The sequence below is a fragment of the Zalophus californianus genome, chromosome 2, assembly GCF_009762305.2.
Source record: "Zalophus californianus isolate mZalCal1 chromosome 2, mZalCal1.pri.v2, whole genome shotgun sequence".
Classification (NCBI taxonomy): Eukaryota; Metazoa; Chordata; class Mammalia; order Carnivora; family Otariidae; genus Zalophus; species Zalophus californianus.
Window position 1 is genome coordinate 153456360 of NC_045596.1, and position 24404 is coordinate 153480763.

General features: G+C 41.7%; 1 protein-coding gene across 6 annotated transcripts in view; it reads left to right on the forward strand.

Annotated features, from left to right (window-relative positions):
- Positions 1–24404, forward strand: part of CCDC25 (coiled-coil domain containing 25) — a 38199-nt gene that overhangs the window by 12242 nt on the left and 1553 nt on the right. For 3 of the 6 annotated variants that reach the window (XM_027598155.1, XM_027598156.1, XM_027598157.1), the window contains 5 exons: positions 1736–1787; positions 7530–7605; positions 12704–12807; positions 13014–13216; positions 21312–21357. In XM_027598155.1, the coding sequence (XP_027453956.1) occupies positions 1736–1787; positions 7530–7605; positions 12704–12807; positions 13014–13216; positions 21312–21357 (481 nt within the window). Of the gene's footprint in view, positions 1–1735; positions 1788–7529; positions 7606–12703; positions 12808–13013; positions 13217–21311; positions 21358–24404 lie in introns of those variants that run through there. The other 3 variants (XM_027598158.1, XM_027598159.1, XM_027598160.2) reach the window with 2 other exon arrangements.

The following is a 24404-nucleotide window of genomic DNA, read 5'->3' on the forward strand; positions in this document are numbered from 1 at the left end:
CGATAGTTTGTTTATAGAGGTATACCTACCAGCCTGGAGTTGGTCTGTGTATCAGCAGTGATATATTCTCTGTGTGTTTTGGCATTTCAACTACTTATGTATCACTCCATTCGATGTATATTGAATTATTTGTGTGTTTCTTTTGACAAAATTCCACATCAGAGACCTTTTCTTAAGGAAAATCAGAATACAGTCGAGCTACTGTGGGTATGTAGGAAAGAGTTGTTGTAAATGGAGAACTGGCTTAAGACAAGTTGGAATGGGAGAAGTTACTTCTCAGCTGAACTTGCTTCCTAATGGGTTCTAATCCTAGGATCCTGCAAGAGGGTAATGAGCTATGTAATTTCAGATTTGCAAAAACACATTTTTTTCAGTGGAAAAGGCCGAGCTGAAGACACTAATCAGTAGGAATCTCTTATATGGGAATGCAAATGAGTAAATGAACCAGTTGGGGAAAAATAAATCAATGTCCACTTCTGGCTAGCAGTAAAGGTTAATAATAGAACCTAGAGTCATCATAGACTGCCAAAAAAGTGTAATATTTTTCTGGATCCAAAGTGACTAACAAGATGCTTAACTTGTTGAAGAGAGAACACCGTAATCTTAACATTTATATAGAACCACGCTGTCTGCATCTTGTACTAGGTGTGAGTGTGTGACCATTTTCACCTCTGAAAGATACATTATTGCTAAGAAAATGTCTAGAGAAATATATACCTCCTTAGGTTTTTACTGAAAACTCTTTAGCCTGGAAAGTTAGGAACTAAGGAAGAGATGATTAAAGTTAACAGAATCCCAAAGTGACCATGATGTGTTACTGTTGTTTGGTGCTAGAGTCCTGGGGGTGTCTCTGGAAGTTGAGGAGAGAGAAAATCAACTTTATTTGGTGAATTATAAATATGAAAAACTTAGTATCTCAAAACGTTAAGATTAGGTGAGAAAGGAATTAAGTTTAGAAAGATTTCATTAAATTGGCAGATGATAGAGCCTTAATAAAAGGTAAATTTGGGACATTGGGATGGTAGGGCGTTCCTATGTTTTTAGGACAATATCATAAAGGGCAACCCCCATGCTTTCCCAGAAGCCCTGTTTTAGGGCCATTGTCACATGTGAGGCAGGATGAATTGTTGGTCTGACCCATTTTATGACTCTTCCAACTCTGTGCTTCTCTTTGGATTGTTTTGCCATCGCTTGAAACTTAGGATGTCCCAAACCAAACCTCTCATCTTTTTTTCCCCAAACTGGTGTCACTTCCCCAAGCTGTAAAGTATTTCTCTCCGTGGTCCTGCCAGTCTCCCAGGCTTGCAACACCGCAGTCTTGATGACTTCTTCCATTCCTTTCTCTCCTCACCTGAAATTCCTTTCTCTGTGTTTTCTCTAAGTCCCATGCTTCAGTCAGGGACCCTCTAAACCTCAGTCCATCAGTGAAGCCTTTGGTTATGGATAGCTCTTTCTCACTGGAAAAATCACCCTTTCCAGGGCATTTCCATTTATCGTCTCTAGTATTCATCTTGGCACTTAGTCTCACACAGCTGCAGAACCTTCCATGTTTATCTTACCTCTCCCAGTTGATAGTGCCTTTGGAGGTAGTGACTGTGTTTTATACTCCCTATGGTGCTTGGCATGTGGTGAGCACTGAGTTAATACTTTCTGGACTAGAATGCTTTAAAGGCAAGGGGTCTGAGGAGGTGGTTGTCTTGTACCTCTTGCTAAAAGTGGTTTTCATTCTTTGTAGGTTTCATGTGGACAAACTCTCTTCGGCTCATGTATACCTTCGATTACATAAGGTAACTGGATTTAAACATGGACTCGTGACTTTTTCTCTAGCTATGAGCATCCTATCTTGTCCTCTGTCCTTTTTTTGCAGTTTAAATTGCTTAAAGTAATAAATATGTATAAAAGTTGGAAAATCAGCAAATGAAGAGATGTCTTACCCCTGACCTGGAAAATCACTAAGGGAAAGTCTGGTGATTTTTGGATACTTGGAAGGGGGCATAGTCCATATACCCCAGCTAGAACCACTGTCCCCACTGCGTAATTATCCTGCCAGTTCAGCTGTGTGGTTTGTCACCTCTGCTCTCTCTCCTTTTCATTTCAGTGGACAATTCTGGACCTTCTGTCTTTTCCCATGGAGATCATGTGTGTTCCTTTTCACACTCCCTCACCGAGGGTGGATGTTCCCAGTTATCAGGGGCTTCTTTGGGACATTTAAAACAGCATTAGAATAGTAAGGGGAAAAGATGCAACGTTTCCTAGTAACATAAAAGCACTGGTTTTCTTTTTCTTTTTCTTTTTTTTTTTTTTGAGGTAGTGGAGGTGTTTTCTGGAGCAGAAGACTTTACTTATTTTTTATTTGTTTTAAAGATTTTATTTATTTATTTTGTCAGAGAGAGAGAGTGAGTAAGCACAAGCAGGGGGAGTGGCAGGCAGAGGGAGAAGCAGGCTTCCCGCTGAGCAAGGAGCCCATTGTGGGGCTCCATCCCAGGACCCTGGGATCATGATCTGAGCCAAAGGCAGACGCCCAACTGACTGAGCCACCCAGGCGTCCCAAAAGCACTGGTTTTCTAATGCCTTTACTTTCATATATTATATTATATTTTATTTTTTTATTTTTTTAAAGATTTTATTTATTTATGTGACAGAGAGAGATATAGCGAGAGAGGGAACACAAGCAGGGGGAGTGGGAGAGGGAGAAGCAGGCTTCCTGCAGAGCAGGGAGCCCGATGTGGGGCTTGATCCCAGGACCCTGGGACCATGACCTGAGCCGAAGGCAGGCACTTGACGACTGAGCCCCCCAGGCGCCCCTCATATATTATATTTTATACAGTTGAATCATAGGGTATATATACTTGCTATATGTAGTACTTTTTTTTTTAACGTCTTACTTTGGAATGATTTTAGATTTAGAGAGAAGTTGCAGAGATAGTACAGAGTTCCCATATACCTCGTGCCTATTTCCCCCGCCATTGTGAACATCTGATCTTATTACGGCAGATTTGTCAGAACCAAGAAACCAACATTGGTACGTTACCATTAACTAAACTCTGGACTCTATTTTGATTTCACCAGTTTTTCCATTAATGTCCTCCTCCAGCCCAGTGTCCCACATTGTGTTTAATTGTCATGTCTGCCTAGGCTCTGGTCTGTGGCAGTTTCACACTGTGAAAGTGTGAGACTCTCCCTCTTTCTCATGACCGTGACAATTTGAGAAGTACGGGTCAGGTTCTTGACAGAATATCACTCAATTTGAGTTTATCTGATGTTTTTCTCATGACTAATGTTCTGGGTTTTGGAGGAAGAATAGCACAGAGGTGGAGTGCCCTCCGCATCACATCATGTCAAGGCTACCTGCATTAATAGAACTTAGCACTGATGTTGCTAACCTTCATCTCCTGGCCAGCTCAGTGTTTGCCGGGTTTGTCCACTGGAGTCTTGTTTTTCTCCCCCCTTCCATACTCTGTTATTTGGAGACAAGTTACCAAGTCCAGCCCATACTCAAGGGGATGGGGATGGAATTAAACTCTACTTCTTACAGTGGGGGGAGTATTTACATATATAAGGAAGATTCATCTCTTCTCCCCTATATGTTTATTTATTTTTTTTTTAAAAGATTTTATTTATTTATTTGACAGAGAGAGACAGTGAGAGAGGAAACACAAGCAGGAGGAGCGGGAGAGGGAGAAGCAGGCTTCCTGCTGAGCAGGGAGCCCGATGCGGGGCTCGATCCCAGGACCCCGGGATCACGACCTGAGCCGAAGGCTGACGCTTAACGACTGAGCCACCCAGGCGCCCCTCCCCTATATATTTAATACAGTAGTTTATTTGTATCACTATGGACTCATATGTTTATTTTATACTCGGGGTTATAATCCAGTTCTTTGTTATTTGGTTGCTGAAATTGTCCCAGATTTAGTTGGAGCTCTTTCAGCTTGGCTCTTGTGTTCCTTTGATATGCTCCCATCCTTTGGTTTTTGAGCACTTCCTTGCTCTCTGGCTCTCTAAGATGCTATGGGCTCATCTTGTATTTTCCCTGCCCCAGTCCTTGAATCAGCCCTTTCTCCAAGGAACCCTGATTCCTTTTATTGGGGAATGGTATTTAGAAGCCAAGATCTGGATGTGGTGTGCTCACTGCTCCTGGAGTGTCGTTGCTTCTAGGCCCTGTCAGAGGGCTAGGAACTACATGTATGTATACATGAGCTACAGAGCTAGGAACTACATGTAGGTATACTAACGCATGTTAGTAATTCCTGTGAATCTTTGTTTCTGTGTCTCCATTTGTATCTATGTTAAGCTAAACACGAGCTCATACTGATGTCTTTGACAACTCTATTATTACAGAGGCCATTCTAGCCTTTTCTCCTTGCTTCTCTCTGTTACTTCTTCTCAGAGCGAGAAGCCTGGTTCCCACCATCCACCATCTATTTGCTTATTTGCACTATTTGTGTAAGTGGTTTCAGATTTGTTAAGCTGTCTCCCCATTCAAAACAACTTTATCAACTAAAGTACAGTGTTTATGTGCAATTATTTTTGTCTTTTTGCCGTTAGTTTCCAGTCAAAATGCTGTTTTCCAGAGTTACTTGTAAGCTGCTCTATTTTTTACCACATGCCTTTGAGTGATGTCATGCCATGCACTTAGATTTTTTTTGTTTACATTCCATCCTGTTGTATTATTACAGTTGTTAATTCCCCTAGTTGATTGTATGACTCTTTAAAGTGACAGTGTGATAAACTTTTTCATCTTACCATATTATTTTCATATTTATTGTTTTGACTGGCTGCTTTGAGTTGGTAGATAATATGCCACAATTAATACAAAACCTCCCTTTCAGAATATAAGTTGTTTACAGTTTTCAGCATTATGAATCCCCAACAAGAAATGTTCTTTATGAACCATATTCTGTTTTTCTTTCAAAGTAAGTTTTTTACAATGATTCTCAGAAATGGAATCACTGAGCCAAAAGATAGAAACATTTGGTAAATCTTTCAGAGGCCGATTGCCCTCTAAAAATAATTGCACTAGTTTAAAATGCTACCTGATATATACAGGTTTTCCAAACCCTTCCTGGGATTTTACAACTTAAAAAAAATAGCAACCTTTTGACAATTTTTAAGTAAGTATAAGATGCTATTTCATTATGATTATAATATTCACTTCTTAATCTATTAGCAAGGTTATACACTGTGCCCCATCTTTATTTATACTGTTTATGTTTTTGAGAACTGTATTGTAAAGCACATCATGAGCTATGTCAAAAAGAGGAAGATTGTGAACTCTGCTGGAACAAAAGTCTGAATTCTCCTTGGCAACTTCTTGCCATTTTGGAACTCAAATTTTAAGTTTGGAGAAAATAGAGTATGGTGTTACCAAGTTTCCTTTCGGTTCAGATTAAGTTTTTCTTTTCCTTTAGACTCTGCTGTGTCAGAAAATGGAAATAATAGTGGTAGTCCCAAGTTCACTTACTACCAGTTACTCCTTGTTTGAAAAGAAGTTTAATTTCATTTTCTTTTGGAAGCAACATCATGTGCTCAATAAAAATATGTGCTGTTTAGGGAACGTTGACCTGGTTGATCTGCAGTAAGTGGCGTAGCCTTTTGTACTCAGTAGGTACCAAGTGAGTGTTGGAGATGGAGTAAAACCAGTGGTTGGGGACCCAGACTGCTGGAGGGGAGCCCTGGCTGTCCTGCGTACTAGCTGTGTGACTTTGAGCAAGTCACCTAGCTGTGCCCATTTCCTCATCTGTAAAAGGGAGCTAACAGTACCTGTCTTCTTGGGCCATTGTGACGATTAAATGAGCTAGTATGACTGAAGCAGTTAGAATAATGCCTGGCACATGTTAGGCATCGTATGTGTTAACTTTTCGTTGTTGAATTCAGTTGAATTCAACCCAGACCTTGAAGATCAGAGATATTCAGCAGTGTTCTTTCCTAGGCTTCTTTGATTTTTGAAAACCATAGAAAACCCTCAGCTATCTAGAGGTCTCTTACCTTATTGACAGAGATGGCACAAAGCCCACAGTCACAATTCTGACATTTACATATTGAGAGCACCTCAGACTCTCCAGTCAGAGTTCACTCTGACTTTATGCATAACGCTAAGCTGAAGGATTGTTTTTGTTTTTTTTTTTTTTTAAGTCCGCTCGTATTATATTAGAAGTAGCCAACAGGAAGATGAGATTGCTTCAGGAATACTGACAGACACAGGTAGTAAGAAGGGATATGAGGATGTAGGCTAATATCCAGGACCAAGAAACTACATTTCCATAAGAATTCCAAAGGCACTGTACTCTGGGGTCAGTTGCTACAACCCTTGGGCCTGGGTTCATCTCTCAGCTCTGTCACTTACTAGATTTAGGGGATCCTGGCCCAGTTACTTAACCCTGCTAAGCTTCATTTTCATCGTTGCTAAAGTGAAGATAATACTATCTATTTCATATGGCTGTTTACTTAGTGCCTGGCACATGGTGGGTACTTCGAAAGTGGTAGCTGTTTTGTTCTATAATTACTCATGTTGATTTATTTAGAATAGGGTCAGTCTGCCTCTGTGTATTTTTGAACCTCCTGAAGGCATCACTATCACCATATTATGGCCTAGTGTAATGGTTGATATTCTTAGTAATGACATTGTGTTATCAAGATGTTAAATTCAGAATCCTTTCTTAAAGTGGTCAGGGAATTGCACATTATGAGCTATGTCATTAAAGTAGTGGCAAACTTAAATCACGTATTTTTTTGGTCAATGTTATGTACTTGAGACATCCTCATTTTAAAACATTTTAAAAAGAAACAAAAAAAGTTCTGAAACGTAATGGGATAAACTTAATTTATCTCCAGTTATTTAGGTAGGTCGCACATTTCATCCCCGTATGGAAGTGCTGCTTTAATCCCATGCCTAGTTGGAGCCAGTACTGAGGTGATTCCCACTTGCTCTGCCTTTGAAATATTTTTGTTCTTTTGGAATGGCTTTGCTTTTTCAGCTTTGACTTTGTTACAGTATCTGTACAGAAAATGAGTCAATATTATTTTTCCCTTAGGGTGGGTGGTTATATCGAACACACCAAGAGCAGGGTTCCTAATTAAGGCTGATAGATGACCTACCTCAAACGATGTTTGAGACTCAAGACCATAAGATATCTCTTTGAAAGGAAGGTCATAGGGACCTCAGCAAAGAAGACTTCCAGTTATCAGAAATAGGCACCATTTCCCCACAAGGTTTCCAGAAGTAAGAATGAAGAGAAGAAAGTGACAAGAAAGAGGAGAAAGTTCCTGAGACATAATTACAGTTAGTACTTCGGTGGTTTTCTTTTATACCCTTTTCACTCACTTATTAAGTATTAATATTTTCCATATTACTTGTACGGCCTTCTCTCAAACATTCCCATAATAGACTTCATTTTTCAGTGTTCTGAAATACAGTGAAGAGCCTCTGCTTTTAATAAAGTTGTGCCTAGTAAGGCAGTAAAGCCCTATAAGTGCTCCAGTATTGATCAGTGACAAGGTAGTGGACCATCTCTTTTATTTTTATGTTCCAGGGAGAGAAGATAGAAGACATACCAAAGGAAGTCCTGATGGACTGTGCCCATCTTGTGAAGGCCAATAGCATTCAAGGTCAGTTCTCTTAGATTTTCAGAATTAACGCCAAAATCTGTATCTGAAATTGAATACATTTTAGAGAACATGTCAGTGACTTGGGCTTGAGTCAAATGAATAATATGTAATATACCTTTCCCCTGTTTTCTTCTGCTACCTATCCGAGAACTGAAAGCTAATCTCTGCACCCCTCTCATGTTCGTGGTCCTTTCTCAGCTCTTTCTACCGTTGTTCCCCTTACCTTGACTAGAAGCTTATCTAAACCTGCCTACCCTTGATGTTATTTGTAGAAAGACTTTTGGGGGCGCCTGGGTGGCTTAGTCAGTTAAGCATCTGATTCTTGCTTTCAGGCCCTGATCTCATGGCTCGTGAGATCGAGCCCCTCGTGGGGCTCCACACAGTGGGAGTCTGCTTGGATATTCTCTCCCTCTGCCCTTCCCCCAATGCGTGTGCATGCGCTCTCTCTCTCAAAGAAATCTTTAAAAAAAGGTGGAGGGCTTTTGGAAATGAGGTTAGGTTAATAGCTAAGCAAGAGATGTATGTCATGGCTTTATTTTTAATGCTGTGTGATGTCTTTCTTTCCATCATTTGTCCTTAAATTCTAGAACTCAAGTCTCTGTATCCCTGCTTCTTACTTTTTCTTTCTCTCCTTCTCCTCTTTCATACTTTATTCTCCCTGTATATTGTGAAGGTATCGAGTCTCTTGATCTTTTTATTTCCCAGAGAATCTCATTTAGTTGGTCTGGGGTGATCCATGAGTATCTGTATTTTTCCAGTGTTCTCCGGGAGATTGTAATATGTACAGAGGGTTGGTTGAGAACAATTGCCCTGTTTTAGGGGAGGCCTGTAATTCTGGGTTTGGTGCTTGTTTAGTTCTGTCAGTAGTAGATTTTTTTTTTTTTTTTTTAAGAATTTTATTTATTTGACAGAGACAGAGCAGGAGAACACAAGCAGGGGGAGCAGCAGAGGGAGAGGGAGAAGCAGGCTTCCCACTGAGCAAGGAGCCCAATGTGGGGCTCGATCCCATGACCCTGGGATCACGACCTAAGCCGAAGGCAGTCGTTTAAACAACTGAGCTACCCAGGGGCCCCTGTCAGTAGTAGATTTAATTGGTCAGTAGTCGGTACAGGTCAAGAAGGACAATTTTGGGGGAGGAAGTGGGAGTTAAAAAGGGGAGCCAGGAGATGGTGTTCTGCTAATAATGGTTGAGCTAGTAGGTTGGATTTTGGGGTGTAGGACACAGAGCTAGATAGAGTGGAGGTAAGTTTGGTTTGATGTGAGGTTGAGAGATTATCCAGAGGGTCGGAAAGAAATATGGTTTGGATAGAGGGCAGACACTTAGCTGATAGTAAGTACCAGGGTTGGAGATTACAGGGTAAGAGCTGGCCAGTATACTTCCCATCACTTAAGACTAAGTTGGGCAGCTTTACCGAGTCATATACCTAGCCAAAGAAAGAAGTCTGGTCTTGCAGAGCCACTGGTTTTCAATGCCATAAATCATTAAATTGCAGTTAGTCTTAGGACATTCCATTTTTATGAGCAGAACAGAGTTTTTAAGGTTTCTAGTCACGAGCTTCAGTTATTAAAGTAAAAATAATAAAATTAAAACAATCATTATCCTCTTGTGTGTTGCAACCTCTTTCACATGATCTTGTCCCCTTTCCATGCCCCTGGCTAGCAGATGTGACTTTATTAAAGGGTCTTTGGACTCTTTATTCTGGGCCTGGCCTCTTTATTCTTAATCTCTTTATAGTTTACTAGTTCTAGAGAAAACAGAAAAGGCAGAAGAGTCATGACACTGCCCTCCTCTGTTCTCCACTTCATCCTTCCACAGTGAGAGCTCAATTAGCAGAATAAGAGCTAAGCCCAGGAGCCTCACTCATGAGTTGACAGCAGAGGATGCTGAGGATGCTCCATTTGCGTTGCTGTGCAGTTAAAATATTTTCCCCCCTCCTAGACTGCCTTTGGCTCTCAGAACGAAGGAAATTGGGTTAAACTTGTTTGTCATCGTAGAATCTGGTCAGTCAGTTTATACATAGAATCTTTTGCCAGATTAAGCCTTCTAAAGTCTTAGATACTTTCTATGACACGCCTCATCTTAATTATACAAATAAGTCCAGACTTCTTAAGCTAGAAGTTAAGCATCTCTGCTCTGACTACAGGCTTTTTTCCCTTCACATATTTCACCCTCCAGCCAAAGCATGTTTTGGCTGTTTTCCTACCATATATTTCTGCTTATGTTGTCTCCTCTGTCCTCAGTTTTGTCTGCCTTGTCAGTCGTCCTGTGTCTAGATGCAAGCTAAGGTTCAGGGTCCACCCAGTAGTTGTAGTAATGGTAGTAATAGCTAACCTTAAACGTTAATTGCATGCCTGGCACTACATGCTAAAACTTCACAGATTATTTCACTTATCAACCCTACTGAGATATGCGTTATTATTTTCATTCTAGAGATGTGGGAGCTGAGCTTAAGGGAGTTAAGGAACCTGCCCAAGGTCTCAGAGCTTTGAAGTGTGGTGGTGGGTGCATTTGAAGTCACTCTGATCTGAAAGTCTTCTGTCTTAACCACTAAACTGTATTAACCTCTCTGATGGAGCCTTTCCCTTCTTCCAGCGTGGGTGACCACTGCCCTCTCAGAGCAGCATTAGTACTTTACCTGTACCTTTCCAATAGCATTTGATGAGTTCTGCTTTTCTTTCTTTTTTTTTTCCTAAAGATTATATTTATTTATTTGAGAGAGAGCGAGAGCTGGGCGGGGAAGCGGGGAGGGCAGAGAGAAAGAAACATACTCCCTGCTGAGCAAGAAGTCTGATGCAGGGCTCAATCCCAGGACCCTGAGATCATGACCTGAGCCGAAGGCAGACGCTTAACCAACTGAGCCACCTGGGTGTCCTGAAGAGGTCTGCTTTTAATTGAGGTTATTTATGTACTTACCTGCTTTCCTTTAGTCTTGGAAGACAAGACCCATTCTCTGATCCATGTTTGGATCTCCCGTAGCACCACACACATGGAGATTTTTTTAAAATCTTGATTTTGGGGCACCTGGGTGGCTCAGTTGGTTAAGCGACTGCCTTCGGCTCAGGTCATGATCCTGGAGTCCCGGGATCGAGTCCCGCGTCGGGCTCCCTGCTCGGCAGGGAGTCTGCTTCTCCCTCTGACCCTCTTCCCTCTCGTGCTCTCTGTCTCTCATTCTCTCTCTCTCAAATAAATAAATAAAATCTTTAAAAAAAAAAAATAAATAAAATAAAATAAAATCTTGATTTTGAAAAAAAAAAAAAATTTCAAACCTACAGCAATGTTGCAAGAAAAATACAACTCCTGTATGCCCTTCACTTAGATTCAATAATTTTTCCATATGTATTTGCTTTCTCTCTTTAATGTTCTAATTATTCATTTTTTTAGCTGAATCATTTGAAGGAAAATTATAGACTTCATAACTCTTTAGCATGTCCTAAGAACAAGGACATTGTCTAAGTAACTGCATTACTGTGACCAGATTCAGGAAGTTTAACATGGCTAGAATACTGTCATTTGATATACAGTCCATATGTAAGTTTTTCTAGTTGTCCCACTACTATCCCTTTATAGCATTTCTTTTTCTCTCTTTTTTTTTAGAGATTTTATTTATTTATTTGAGAGAGAGAGAGAGAGAATGCACAAGCAAGGGGAGCTGCAGGCAGAAGGAGAAGCAGGCTCCCTGCAGAGCATGGGGAGCCCAATGTAGGACTTGATCCCAGGACCCCGGGATCATGACCTGAGCTAAAGGCAGAAGCTTAACTGACTGAGCCACCCAGGCTCCCTAGCATTTCTTTTTCAGATCCAAGATCATATGTTATAGTTACTCATCATGTCTCTAATCTCTTTTAATCTAAAGATACTTCTTTGTCTTTCAAGACATTGACACTTTGAATGGAGACCAGTTGTAGGATATCCTGTGATTTGGGTTGGTCTGATGCTTCCACTTGAGTAGAATCACATGCATTTTCAGTCAGGAATAACATATAAGTGAAATCTTGTGCATTACAATCAGGAGTCACATGGTGCCATTTTGCTCCATTTTTGATGATGTTAGTTTTGATCACTTAAGTAAGCAGTTATTCACCAGTTTTCTCCAGTGTATGTGGTGATTTATTTTTTTATTTATTTTTTTTAAAGATTTTATTTATTTATTTGAGAGAGAGAATGAGAGAGAGAGAGAGAGAGAGCAAGAGAGGGGAAGGGTCAGAGGGAGAAGCAGGCTCCCCACTGAGCGGGGAGCCTGATGTGGGACTCGATCCTGGGACTCCAGGATCATGACCTGAGCCGAAGGCAGTCGCTCAACCAGCTGAGCCACCCAGGCGCCCCTGTATGTGGTGATTTAATAAACTATGTAATATACTGAAAAGGGCCTTAAAGAGTGTTGGGCCAGTGATTAAACTGGGATTCTTCAAGCTGCCTGACAAGTGGTCCGGGGCAGAGGGGAAATGTGAGGTGGAGGTGGTAGGAAGAATGAATGGGGTATGGGGTACCCGTCACCCCTTTCATCCAGAGCATCTCTGCTTTTATTACTTTGATATGTTTTCTTTGGTAAAAGAGGTACTACCACTGTGAAAAGAAACAAACAAACAAAAAATTCTAGTCCAATCTCTTCCTGTTTCAGATGAGATTCCGGGAGCCCTGGGCCCGTTCCCTAAGTGACACAGCTGGTTTGTGTTGGTGCCAGGGTCGCGTGCTGGTCTCTTGAATCCCAGACCATGGCTTTTTGCTTTATCTCGATGTTTAGCCTTTACTGAATCAAGGACTCCATTGGGAATCTGAGGGAAACCTGTTTGGTCCATTTCTCTTTTTTAAAAATGTGTATCATAAATTTTGTTTTCAGTATTTGGGAGTCTCAGAAGTCCCTGAAGCTAATCCACAGACCCCTGCTTTCCTTCATAACACTATTGCTTGAATTGTGTTGGTCACCTTTACCATTTGCCTTTCGTGGGTGGGTTCAAAAAAAAAAGTATTTGGTGGTTTGAATCCCTCAATGGCTGTCTGCGCTAAGCCTTTCCCTTTGTTGGATTTTGGTAATTGGCCAGTGGGTGAGGGAACGCAGTATCCTCCGGCCCTCATGTTGAAGACAGTCTCTCTTGGCAGGCTGCAAGATGAACAACGTTAATGTGGTATATACACCGTGGTCTAACCTGAAGAAAACAGCCGACATGGATGTGGGACAGATAGGCTTTCACAGGCAGAAGGATGTAAGTGTTGTGCACTGCCAGAGGAGGCGGAGTGGAGCCCCGGGCTTTTCCGGCTCCTGCCTTCATTGTTGAAGGCTCAGCATGATGTATGCCTTCTAAATCCCTTCTCAGCTGGGTTGTTTGGCCCCTAGAAAGTGTTGTCTCTGTTCTGGGGGGGAAAACCTACAATAAAGATTCAATAATGTTCCCTCCCATCTCCCTCAAAGGTGAAAATTGTGACCGTGGAGAAGAAAGTGAATGAGATCCTGAACCGATTAGAAAAGACCAAAATGGAGCGGTTCCCAGACCTCGCGGCAGAGAAGGAATGCAGAGACCGAGAAGAGAGGAATGAGAAAAAAGCCCAAATTCAGGAAATGAAAAGGAGAGAGAAGGAAGAGATGAAGAAGAAGCGGGAAATGGACGAACTTAGGTATGTCAGAGCTGTGGTATTGGTGTTGACCTTGGAGATTCCTTGCTGCTGATTTTCATCAGGGACCAGCCCGTAGGAAGGATATACTGGTGGAGGGCAGGACAGAGAACAGACTCAGGGCCTGAGACGGTCTAGGAAAAGGCAGTTATGCTCATGCGTTGGTCAAATGACGCCCTTTTATAGGGACGGGATATGAGTATGTGTGAAATAAAAGAGCTAATTTTATTCTTAGATAAACCATCTTTAGAGTTCGGTTTGTAAACATCTTCAGGAAAAGACAAGATGTTATATTAAGGATTTAACATTGACTTGCTGAGGTACTTGAATAAGGTGGTCTTAGCTCTGAAGCCCTATGCTAGTAATTTTTTTTTTTAATTTTATTTGTTTATTTGCGAGAGAGAGAGCACGAGCAGGGGTGGGGGTAGGGGGAGTTGAGAGCCAGAGGGGAGAGGGAGAAGCAGACCCCCAGCTGAGCAGGAAACCTGACGTAGGGCTCAATCACTGGACCCTGGGATCTATGACCTGTGCCGAAGGCAAACACTTAACCAACTGAGCCAGCCAGGTGCCCCAATGCTAGTAATTCTTAAAATCTGCTTTTTAAAATAAAAAATTTTTTTCATAAGTTAGAAGTGATTAATGTAATGAGGCCTACCCCACAGCACTACATTTTAAAATGATAAATAGTAGGGGGTGCCTAGCTGGCTCAGTCGGTGGAGCATGTGACTCTTGGTCTTGGGGTTGTGAGTTCAATCCCCATGTTGCGTGTGAAGCCTACTTAATAAAATAAGATATAAAATCTTTAAAAAATAAACAAAAATAAGTAAGTCAAATGATAAATAGTAGTTAAAATACAACTAGAGTCCTGAATTTCTGATGTATGAGAATCCAGACTGTATTAGTTTTCTGTGGCTCCTATAACAAATTATCACAAATTTAGTGGCTTCAAACAACATAGATTTCTTATCTTACAGTTCCATCCATTCCTATGTTAGAAGTCCAGCGTGGTTCTCTGGGCTAGTATCAAGGTGTCAGCCAGGCTGTGTTCCTTTCTGGAGCTCTAGGGGAGAATCTGTTTCCTTTTCCAGCTCCTAGAGGCCACCCACATTCCTTGGCTTGTGGCCCCTTCCTCCATCTTCAGAGCTGGCCACATGGCATCTCTGAGACCATCCCTCCAGAGTCACAGCCCCATCTCTGACCACAGCCTTCTCTACTGTTGAGGACCAGTGCAGTGACTTTGGGCGCACCCAGACAATCCATAACCTCTCCATCTAAGATCCTTAACCCAACCACATCTGCAAAGCCTCTTGTGCCAGATGAAGTGACATATTTGCAGGTTCTGGGGATTGGGATGTGGATATCTATGGGATCATTAGTCTGCCCACCACACTGAATCTGTAGTAGATGTATATTTATACCTAAAGAGACTCCTGGGTTTTCTTTGTCAAAGAGGGAATTTAATCCTGCAACTTCTACTCACAGGATTTCTAGATTTTCCCACAGTTCTCCGTAGATATCATTTGTGTTAAGTATACCAAAAAGAAATGGGGGGAAGAAAAGGTATTGCTGTGCCTTTGGGAGTGCCATAGGATCAAAATGAGCTGTCTTGCCATGTCCTGACTCGGTTTCCTTGGAATACACTGGATGATTAGAAAGGTTGTTGGGTCAGAACATAGGTATAATGATCAAGTACTGGTATTTCTTAGTTATCTGCATGCATGTGCTCCTTTGGGGGTTCTGCTGAAACGGGATAAGTGGCTTCATTTAAAATATATTCAGATGGAGAACTCCGGAAGTGTTATCCTGAGTTATAATCTGCTGACGCAAGACAAACGAATGCCCAGATTTGGTTTGAGCTAGTGCGAGTCTGCTTTGTGTTGTGAGTGAAAGAAAAATTATCAGCTCAATCAGCGCAGTAAAATGTGTGGAATTTTGAGCAATGTAGGATTGAGAGTAGCTTATTCATTTTTGTTTTTTGTGTAGAGTGGGGAAAAGATTGAAAACATACCTTCTTGTGCCCTTTACAGATCTAACAATTTTGTTCAGAAACATAATATGTTAGGAATATAATATCACTTAATTTACTTAAAAACTTAACAAGAAAGAAGAGCTAACGTTTTTGGGCACTTGTCATCTGCCAAACCCTGTACTATATTTAGCTCCATTATTGCATTTAATCCTAACAATAGCCAATATGAGGCGAATACTGTTATTACCTGCATTTTCTAGAAGAGGAAACTGAGCCTGACAAGCAGTTAAGTAACTTGCCGAAAGTCACAGAGCTAGTCTGTCTGATTCTCAAGCTCGCAACACGCTATTACCACTCTTTTCTGCCTCTGTTCAGTCTATTCAGTGTTAAAGTAAAATTTATTCCATATGAATCAAGTAATTTATAGATACGGGAATTCATTTTAAAATGCATTTCATTTTTGCTTCAAATCAAGCTGTGTACTAGTAAAATTTAGGGGATTTTGTATATTTGATTTTATTAGTTTAAACTAAAACACCATGTGCATATTGCCCAGATTTTCTTTTATAGTATCAACAACACGTGAAATACTTAAATAAGTTGAGGGGGGAGAAATTCTCATTGTTATTGAATGAAATTTTTGCCTCAAAAGCAAATTTATCTAAATCAGTCCCATTTTCTAAGCTGTCCCTCGTCACTTGTAATTTTTCCATTTGTTTTCTCAGACACAAATTTTTATCCTATATCACTCTGGCCCATATATATCAAAAGGAGAATGTAAGTGGAATAAATGGGAAAATCACTTTTCTAGTTCATGTTTTTCTACACAGTTTGTCCTTGATGCTTTCTTTTTAATAAATGATCGTGGCTCTCAGAAAACCAGAAACAGCTGATGCGTTCATTTCTGTGAAACCTGTGCCACAGCAATGATTTGCTTTCCCAAGCTGCTGAAGCTGGGAGGGTGAGAGGAAAGGCTGCAGCGCTGGGAAGCCACGCAGCGACAGACCAGGGACCTGCCTGTTTGCGTGCCGGGTCCTGCAGCTTCCAGCCACAAGCTCTAAGGGTCCTGAAGTTCCAGCCACAAGCTCTAAGCTTCTGACCTGTTTTAAAATCTGTTTTTATACCTTGGTAGTGCTTTATACATCACCTTAGTTTCTGTCTTTGACTCTTCCACCCAAGAGATCAAATGCTGGGCCTACAGAATCTTCTCATTCTCAAGTCTTTCACTTGGCTTTCTGACAATGACAATTTCATTAGCTTTCACCAGCAGCTGGTTCTTTTATTTGGACCATCTGGTAGGGGATGTCCACTTTAGTTGCTTCGACTGCCTAAGAAACCGACTTTTGAGTCTGAAGGGGATTCTGCAGAGAAACCAAGAGATATTCTTATCCTGGAAGTGATCCCCAATGCCTCCAGATGATTTCAGCAAAGAAATACTCAACAGCCTCATATCCGGAGATATCCAACTTCCCTCCAATTCTAAAACCATTATTTAGATTCTTGTCCCCTTTCTCTTCTCAACTTGTTGAACAAGAATGGCAGTAAGCCTCTCATTTCTAATGTCTACTGGGAGAAGAAATGGATGGAATTGCCATTATACAGCTCCAAGTTCTCCGAGCTCTAGTCAGGATCCTCTCTCGGCCCTCAGCTCAGCAGTGAACAAAGCCCAGCCCACCCTGTGGAAGGCACGACTTCCTGCTCCGAGGCGAGGAATGATAACCCCTGGAGACAGAACTCCATCTTGTTCTTGCCGATGAGCCTTTACTCATTTACTCCTCAGCATGCAGAAACTGTAACGATCTGATAATGTAAATAGGTCTACATAAGGAACATCCTCTTAGACAGGTTTTAGAAATATTTGGGGTTGTTGAGAGGGCAGTATATTAACACCATCTGTTCACCATTTTCTTCATCTAAACCATTGTGAAAATTTTCCCCTTCCTTAGACTTTGCATATTCTCACTTACCCATCTTACTCGTTAGTTCCTTAGACACATGCCCTGTGAGCCTAGGAGTTCATGGGGTTTGGGGTGTAGGGAAGAAGCCTCCTTCCTTTCTGTGACTGCTACACTGCAAGCCATACATTAAGATGAGGTAATAGCAGAGATTCAACACAGGTTTTTAGAGTAGTTGGTGTCTTAGATGTGACCTTGAGAGTGAGAGAAGCAGAACAGCTTCTACTCAGTCTACATTTGGTTTGAGAGAGCAGGCATTTGGAGAAATCCTTTAGACAGGTTACCTGTGAGTCTCCCAGTGGACACCATCATTTATTAGCAGGTGCTAGGGAAGAGCATCCCTGGCTCTCTTCAGTGTGTCCTGGCTGCGTCGTTTCATCTCTGTAGTGGAATGTGTGGTTGCATCCAAATGAAAGCTCACCTGCTCTGTTTCGTCTTGTATTCACTTATTTGGGCTTTGTGGTATTGTAACAAACATCAACATCAAAATCAAGCTCCACCATGTGGATATTGAAACCAGAAGAAACAATAGAAAAAGCAAAAAGGTAGTTAATAGAGGATAAGTGAGTAACAAATCAGAAAAGAAAAAGGTAGGGACTGTGGCTACCTGAGATAGAGATATTTAAAAATTGGGAGTCTGGGAGGTCGAAATATGAACCCAAGGCTTGGGTGATTGAAGTCAGACAAGTACCAGGCCCAGGTAAAACAGCAACTCACAGGTGAATGGATCATCAGTTTGGACAAGTAACCTGAGCTGGATTTGGGGACAAAGATGACTTTAGCAAGATGGTTAATGTGGGGGGGGTTGGGGCGCCTGGGTGGCTCAGTCGTTAAGCGTCTGCCTTCGGCTCAGGTCATGATCCCAGGGTCCTGGGATGGAGCCCCACATTGGGCTCCCTGCTCGGCAGGGAGCCTGCTTCTCCCTCTCCCCCTCCCCCTGCTTGTGTTCCCTCTCTCACTGTGTCTCTCTCTGTCAAATAAATAAATAAAATCTTTAAAAATAATAATAAAATAAAATCTTTAAAAAAAAAAAGATGGTTAATGTGTGGAAAGTTATAGCTGATAAGTGGCAAAGCAGAAATTCTAACTCAAGTCTGGAGTCCTGAGGTCCACACCGTACTGCCTGTAAGGCAAGAAAGGAATGGGTTGGCAAGGCCAGAGTCAAGGTCATATATAGGCAAATAAAAGAATAAAAGATTAGGCACATCGGAGAGTGATTTTAAAAGGTTTTGCATAGTACAGAGTTTCAGGTTGTAAGTGATAAGGAGCCATCATAGGTGTCCTAGGATGTTAGGAAGAAGTAGACCCGTAGGAGGAGTTTAGTGGCAACATGTAGAAAAGGTAAAAGACCAATGATTAAAAAGAGGATGTAGTCCAATGTAGAAATGACTGCTTTAATTGGATCTTCTTTGGTTTCTCCCTCACGCACGAACACTGCTGCCTTCTATAACTAATGCTCTTTGTGCTCTAGCTCTCCATTTTAATGGCAAACTCCTTCGAAGAGGCACTTATATGCATCTTTGCATCCCTTTATGTGTGATCCGGTGCTTTGCATATGCAGTGAGTGATTGGTTAATATATTTACGGATGTTTATAACAGAGATTGGCTTCTCTGATACAGTGATGTCCGAGCTAAGATCAGAACTATGTTTGCTGGTTAAAAGGGGGATGGGTGGCAAGAGGGCTCTAAGCAGAGGGAACTAGGTGTGCAAAGAAAGACTCTGTGCGAGAGGCAGCAAGGCAGAACCCAGGACTAGAAAGGTAGGCCCAAATGTATGGAACCCAGGAGTGAGGGAATGCATGGATCAAAGTGCCCGGGCACACGGGGCCTGTTGGTGTCATGTTTGTCTTCATCCTTCATCAGACTTTTGTGAGATCATCAAAGACTTTTAAGCAGGGGGTTGCATGATCAGGTTTGTGCTTCGGAAAGCTCACTTTGCTGACCTGAGTGGAAGGGGAACCTGGTGGGGGGTGGCTAGGCCAGTTAGAAAACTATTAGTTGTCCACAAGACAGGTGATAGTAGCTTGGAATATGGGAGTGTTGCGGAGGGGTAGAGAGAAGTGGACCAGGGAGGTAAAATCACAAGATTTGAAGCTAGATCGAATGGAGGGGACGGGCAGGGGAAAAGAGTGACTCCTAGGTTTCTGGTGTGTGAGATGAAATGGATGGCGGTGCTGTTCTCTGGGCCCAGGGGATGCTGGGAAAGAGCCAAACAGGCGTGGGACCATGAGTTGCGAAGGGACATATGAATCTGACAATACCTCGAGGTATCCAAAAAAATGTCAGATAGGCAGATGGATTAATGGGACAGAGCTCAGAGGACAGGCATGGCCTAACAAAGGGTAACTCTGTATGTGGCTTTCATCGAAGTGGGCTCTCAGACCCAGTGGTTCTTGAACACAGCTCGGGGATGCCCATCTTCATTAGGCGATTTTGAAATGCAGCCAGGATTGAGATTCCCTGTTGTAACCACTTTGTGCTCAGCATGACTCTCTCTTTCTGCTCGTGCCGCTTCTCCATCTTACCTGGCTATTTCTTAGAGATACCACTTCCTCCGACAAGCTTCGCCTAATATTTCTCTCCAAACGTCTCCCAGATGGTTGTCTCAAACTGGGACTGTTCTCCTTCCCTCTCGTTCTCAGTTTTCCGTTTCTACAGTTCGTATTCTCTACTTGGATGTCTCACCATTCCTTCACATGCAACCTGCCCCACACCGAGCACACCTTCCTTGCAGCATTTGCCCATTTCTCTCAACTGTAGCATTATTTTCTTCAAATCACCCAAGGTAGAAACCTTGATGTCATCGTTGATTCCTCTCAGATTTATCCCGTCTTACCAGGACAGCTGTTAACAGCCTGGATTCATGCCCTCAGTAGAGGAACATTGCAACAGACTGGATGGAGCATGATGGCAGGAGTGTGAGCTCAGGAGTCCGACGCGGATTCAGAGGCTCGCTTCTCCACTAGTTAGCTGGGAGAGCTTGCATGACTTCCTTAACGTCCCCCGCTCTGCCTCCTGTGTCTTGAGTAGGCATGAGACTCTCCCTTGCCTTATAAAGTGGTTGGGGGGATTGGCAGTAATCTATGAAGCATAGAACACAGGTCCTAGCAAAAAAAGGATACTTGGTAAATGGTAAATGTAAATACTGTTACTCTTAACTCATCTCCTTGCCTTAATTTCCCTTCTCCCTCTCTTCTGTCTGCTACAGATTAAACACTGGTGTTCTATGGTCTCACTTTCCTTTGTCTCTTTGTGTATTTTTAATTGAACTTTTTGCAGACTTATGGCTGAATAGGTCGTATCTCTTCTCCTGGTAAGCTCTTTGGGGCTAGGCTTTGTCTTGTTCATCATGTTCTGTTTTCTTCCCATCTCATCCTCCACCCAGGCTTAGCACAGGGCTTTACACCTCATGGATATTTAATAAATGCTTGTTGAATCTCATATGTCTCTCCTCTGCTCCCATCTTATGTTGTGGCTTCTTGCCGATCATGTTGTGTTAGCTCACGCAGTTAGGACAACATAATCCGGCCCCACACATCCAGCCTAATTTCCCGCTACTTTGTCTTCGGACTTCACTTGAATTGACTTGAGATGTCATTATAAATACCATCTCTTTGCCTTTGTTCCTACCATTCTCCGGATCTGCCGCTGTGCTGGTGCATCTCCTCGTGAGTTCCTATAGCCTCTGCAGTCTGGGCAGTCCGTCCCCAGCAAGGAGTCCTGTCTGCTCTTGGCCATAGATGGGTTTCCTCATCTGAAAACGCCACTTACCTCACAGTTAGTGTGGAAGTGACATGAAATGAGTATGAGCAAGCACTTTGTAAGCTGTAAAGTGCTGTGCACATCTTATTCACTGTTCAAAGATATTTGTTGTGATCTCCTTGAGGGCAGGGATCATATTTTCCTTCGAAAGACCCTCAGCAGTGCTGGATACATGGTAAATGTTCATGAAATACTTGCTGGCTGGATAGCCTTATTTTGTTTTGTTTTGTTTATTTTTAGAGAAGGGGGGACTTAAGCAGGCTCCACATCCAATGCGGAGCCTGCCGTGGGGCTCGATCTCACCACCCTGAGATCATGACCTGACCCAAAATCAAGAGTTGGACACTTAACCGACTGAGCCAACCAGGCGCCCCTGGATAACCTTATTTTAAATGTGTTGTTTTCTTTTAGGAGCTATTCATCACTAATGAAAGTTGAGAATATGTCTTCAAATCAGGTATGTTCAAGTTATTTGTTTTAATGTTGTACCTTAAAATAATCAAGAGTTTTTAATAATCGAGTGACTAGCCAGTACTGATTCACATGTTGCTGATGGCTTGACATGATTTGGCAACCATCATATGCTCAAGTGCATTCTGTTGGGCATTGCCCCTCTTTCCCTGGGGCAAGAGGGAAAGAGGGGCAATGTGTTTTTAAGCAGGTCACCTCATGGAAAGAGATCATCGGGCTCTGTTATGACGTGCAGGTCTGTTAACAGAACTTTCCTGCTCCTTATTTCCCCTTCCCTAGTTGTGGCATGCAGAAGGGCCCTCATTAAAATTCTACATTAGTGTTACTGTAGATCCTATATTACAACTGAAAACAAAATTCTCACCTTCAATTAAAAAACAAAATGAAAGTATTAACCCTGAGATCTTACCTGCAGTCTGAGTGACAACATTGGTTGATTTCATGTTCCTCAGGACCTCAAAGAGAAATGGAGATCAGATTATAGTACTGAAAGAATTTTCTTAGTATCAGCATCTAATTATTTTATTGGAACTACGTCAGGGACTTACTGTCCATGAATACTCTCTTCCCAAAATTTATTTTGAAGTGGCTGGAGATAGCTCAATTTAACTATTATGTAACAGGCTGCAGAAATCGAACTGGGTGGATATATTTGCTATGTTGCACGTTTTATAGTACAGTTTACAAATACAGTTGACCCTTGAACAGTAAGGGGGCTAGGGGTGCCAAACCCCCTACACAGTTGAAAAATCTCCATATAACTTTTGACTCCCCCAGCACTTAACTGCTGGTAGCCTACTGTTGACCAGAAGCCTTACCCATAATATAAACAGTCGATTGACACATATTTTATACATCATATGTATTATGTACCATGTTCACACGATAAAGTAAGTTAGAGAAAAGACCATAAAGTCATAGGGAGAAGAAAATACTTTTACAGTCCCAAACTATATTTGTTGAAAAAGGGTCTGTAGAAGTAGACCCGTGTGGTTCAGACCCTTGTTGTTCAGGGGGCAACTATGTATGCTTTAGATCTTGTTGTTGAGGATACTAGGCACTAATTACATGTGACCATTTAAATTTAATTAAAATTTAGTTTACTTTAAAGACTCTTCTCAGTCATACTAGCGACATGTGGCTAGTGGTCACCATATTGGACAGCGCAGAAATAGAACATTGCCACCATCACAGAAAATAATATTACACACTACTGCTCTAGATGCTTAGAAATAATTAACAGAATTTAAGATCCCGTAAAGGTCATCTAGTCAAACCCCATATTTAGTTCATCAGTGGGGGTTGTTAGTAGGATTTTACACCTTGTTCATATCTCGATGTCCTTCTAAAAATGAATAAGGACAATATTCTTATTTCTGTCTCTGGGAAGAACTAAATTTATGAGGCTCCTTTGTGAGTCAGAGATGTAGCTTTGTAATTTATTCCTGAAAAATTCAAGAGTAGCATTATGTAATTAAATACACCTTGAATTTGAAGGTTAGAGCCCTAAGCTATCATTTACTACATGGATAAGCCTAATAAAGTTATTTAACCTCTCTGAAGGAGTATTCATCAGCAGTGGAAGGGAGACTTAATTACTTCCTGGGTCTGCACTAGAATTTAAACAAGGGCATATATGTGAAAGTTGTTCCTTAGTCTCTGAATATAAATGGTCATTGTTACTTCTTGTCGATACAGCCCTTAACTGCTCTTTTCCCACAGAGTTTCAGTATTAATGGTGATATGTATTTAATCTCTTCTGGAATCTACTATTAGATTTCTTGGAACTCTTAAAACAGCTTAACATTTAAACAGAAGTCTTTAACATACCCTCAGTCTAATGTCTTTGTTGCGGTTTTGTTGCTTAAAAATCTTCTGTGATTTAGAGGCTACTTTCTAGCAGAAATTGGGCACCTGGATTATGTTAATTTTAGGCATTTTCATTTCCATCATTGTGGATTATTAAATTTTGGACATTCTTCTGGAATTAATACACACACACACACACACACACACACACACACACACACAAATATACAGACATGATCTGAGTAGCGACAGATGTTAAAAGCTCCAGGATTAGCGGGGCGCCTAGGTGGCTCAGTCGTTAGGCATCTGCCTTTGGCTCGTGTCCTGGGATTGAGCCCCACATCGGGCTCCCTGCTGGGCGGGAAGCCTGCTTCTCCCTCTCCCACTCCCCCTGCTTGTGGTCCCTCTCTCACTGTGTCTCTCTCTGTCAAATAAATAAATAAAATCTTTAGAAAAAAAAAAAGCTCCAGGGTTAGCAAGTCAGATTTATAGACCAAAGGACTCCTAACTCTTCTGCCGTTCCTCTCTGTCTGTTGTTTGCTCCCCTGTCCCTGAGCTCCAGGTTTCAATCAGATTCATGTTTCCAGGGAAGTTTTGCACTGGGAGTTTTTACTCTGTCTTGCAGTGGAAGGACTCTTACAGCTTTCCCCCCATACTGCCAAAGAATAGGTTTTCATTCTCCTTGTAACCCTCTTCTCTTAAGGGGATACAGACCTTTTATGATCCAGTTTGGCTGCATGATCAGTTGATCTTCAGTTAAAGCTGTGTTTATATATGATAGGACTTGAGTTTTCATGTGGCTTATATAAATTCATCAGGAAAAATATTAGTCTTCCACTCTGAAGTTGGTTTTAATTTTGAGCTCTTGTTCTCCTATTTAATCGTCTTCAATCTGTAGTTTCTTCCTAATCATTTAAATTTGTTATCAGTAAACAGTTCCTTTCAATACAATTTTGTTTGTTTATCACTTTATAGGTGGATGACAGGAAACTTATTTTGCTATATTGAAAAACATATTGACTCTTAAAGGGAATCTTAAATATAAAAATTGGCCAAATAGGGGCACCTGGGTTGTTCAGTCGTTCAAGCGTCCGACTCTTGATTTTAGCTCAGGTCATGATCTCAGGGTGGTGGGATCAAACCTCACGTTGGGCTCCACGCTGGAGCCTGCTTGGGATTTTCTCTCCCCCTCTCCCTTTGCCCCTCCCCACCCCCTGCCCCACT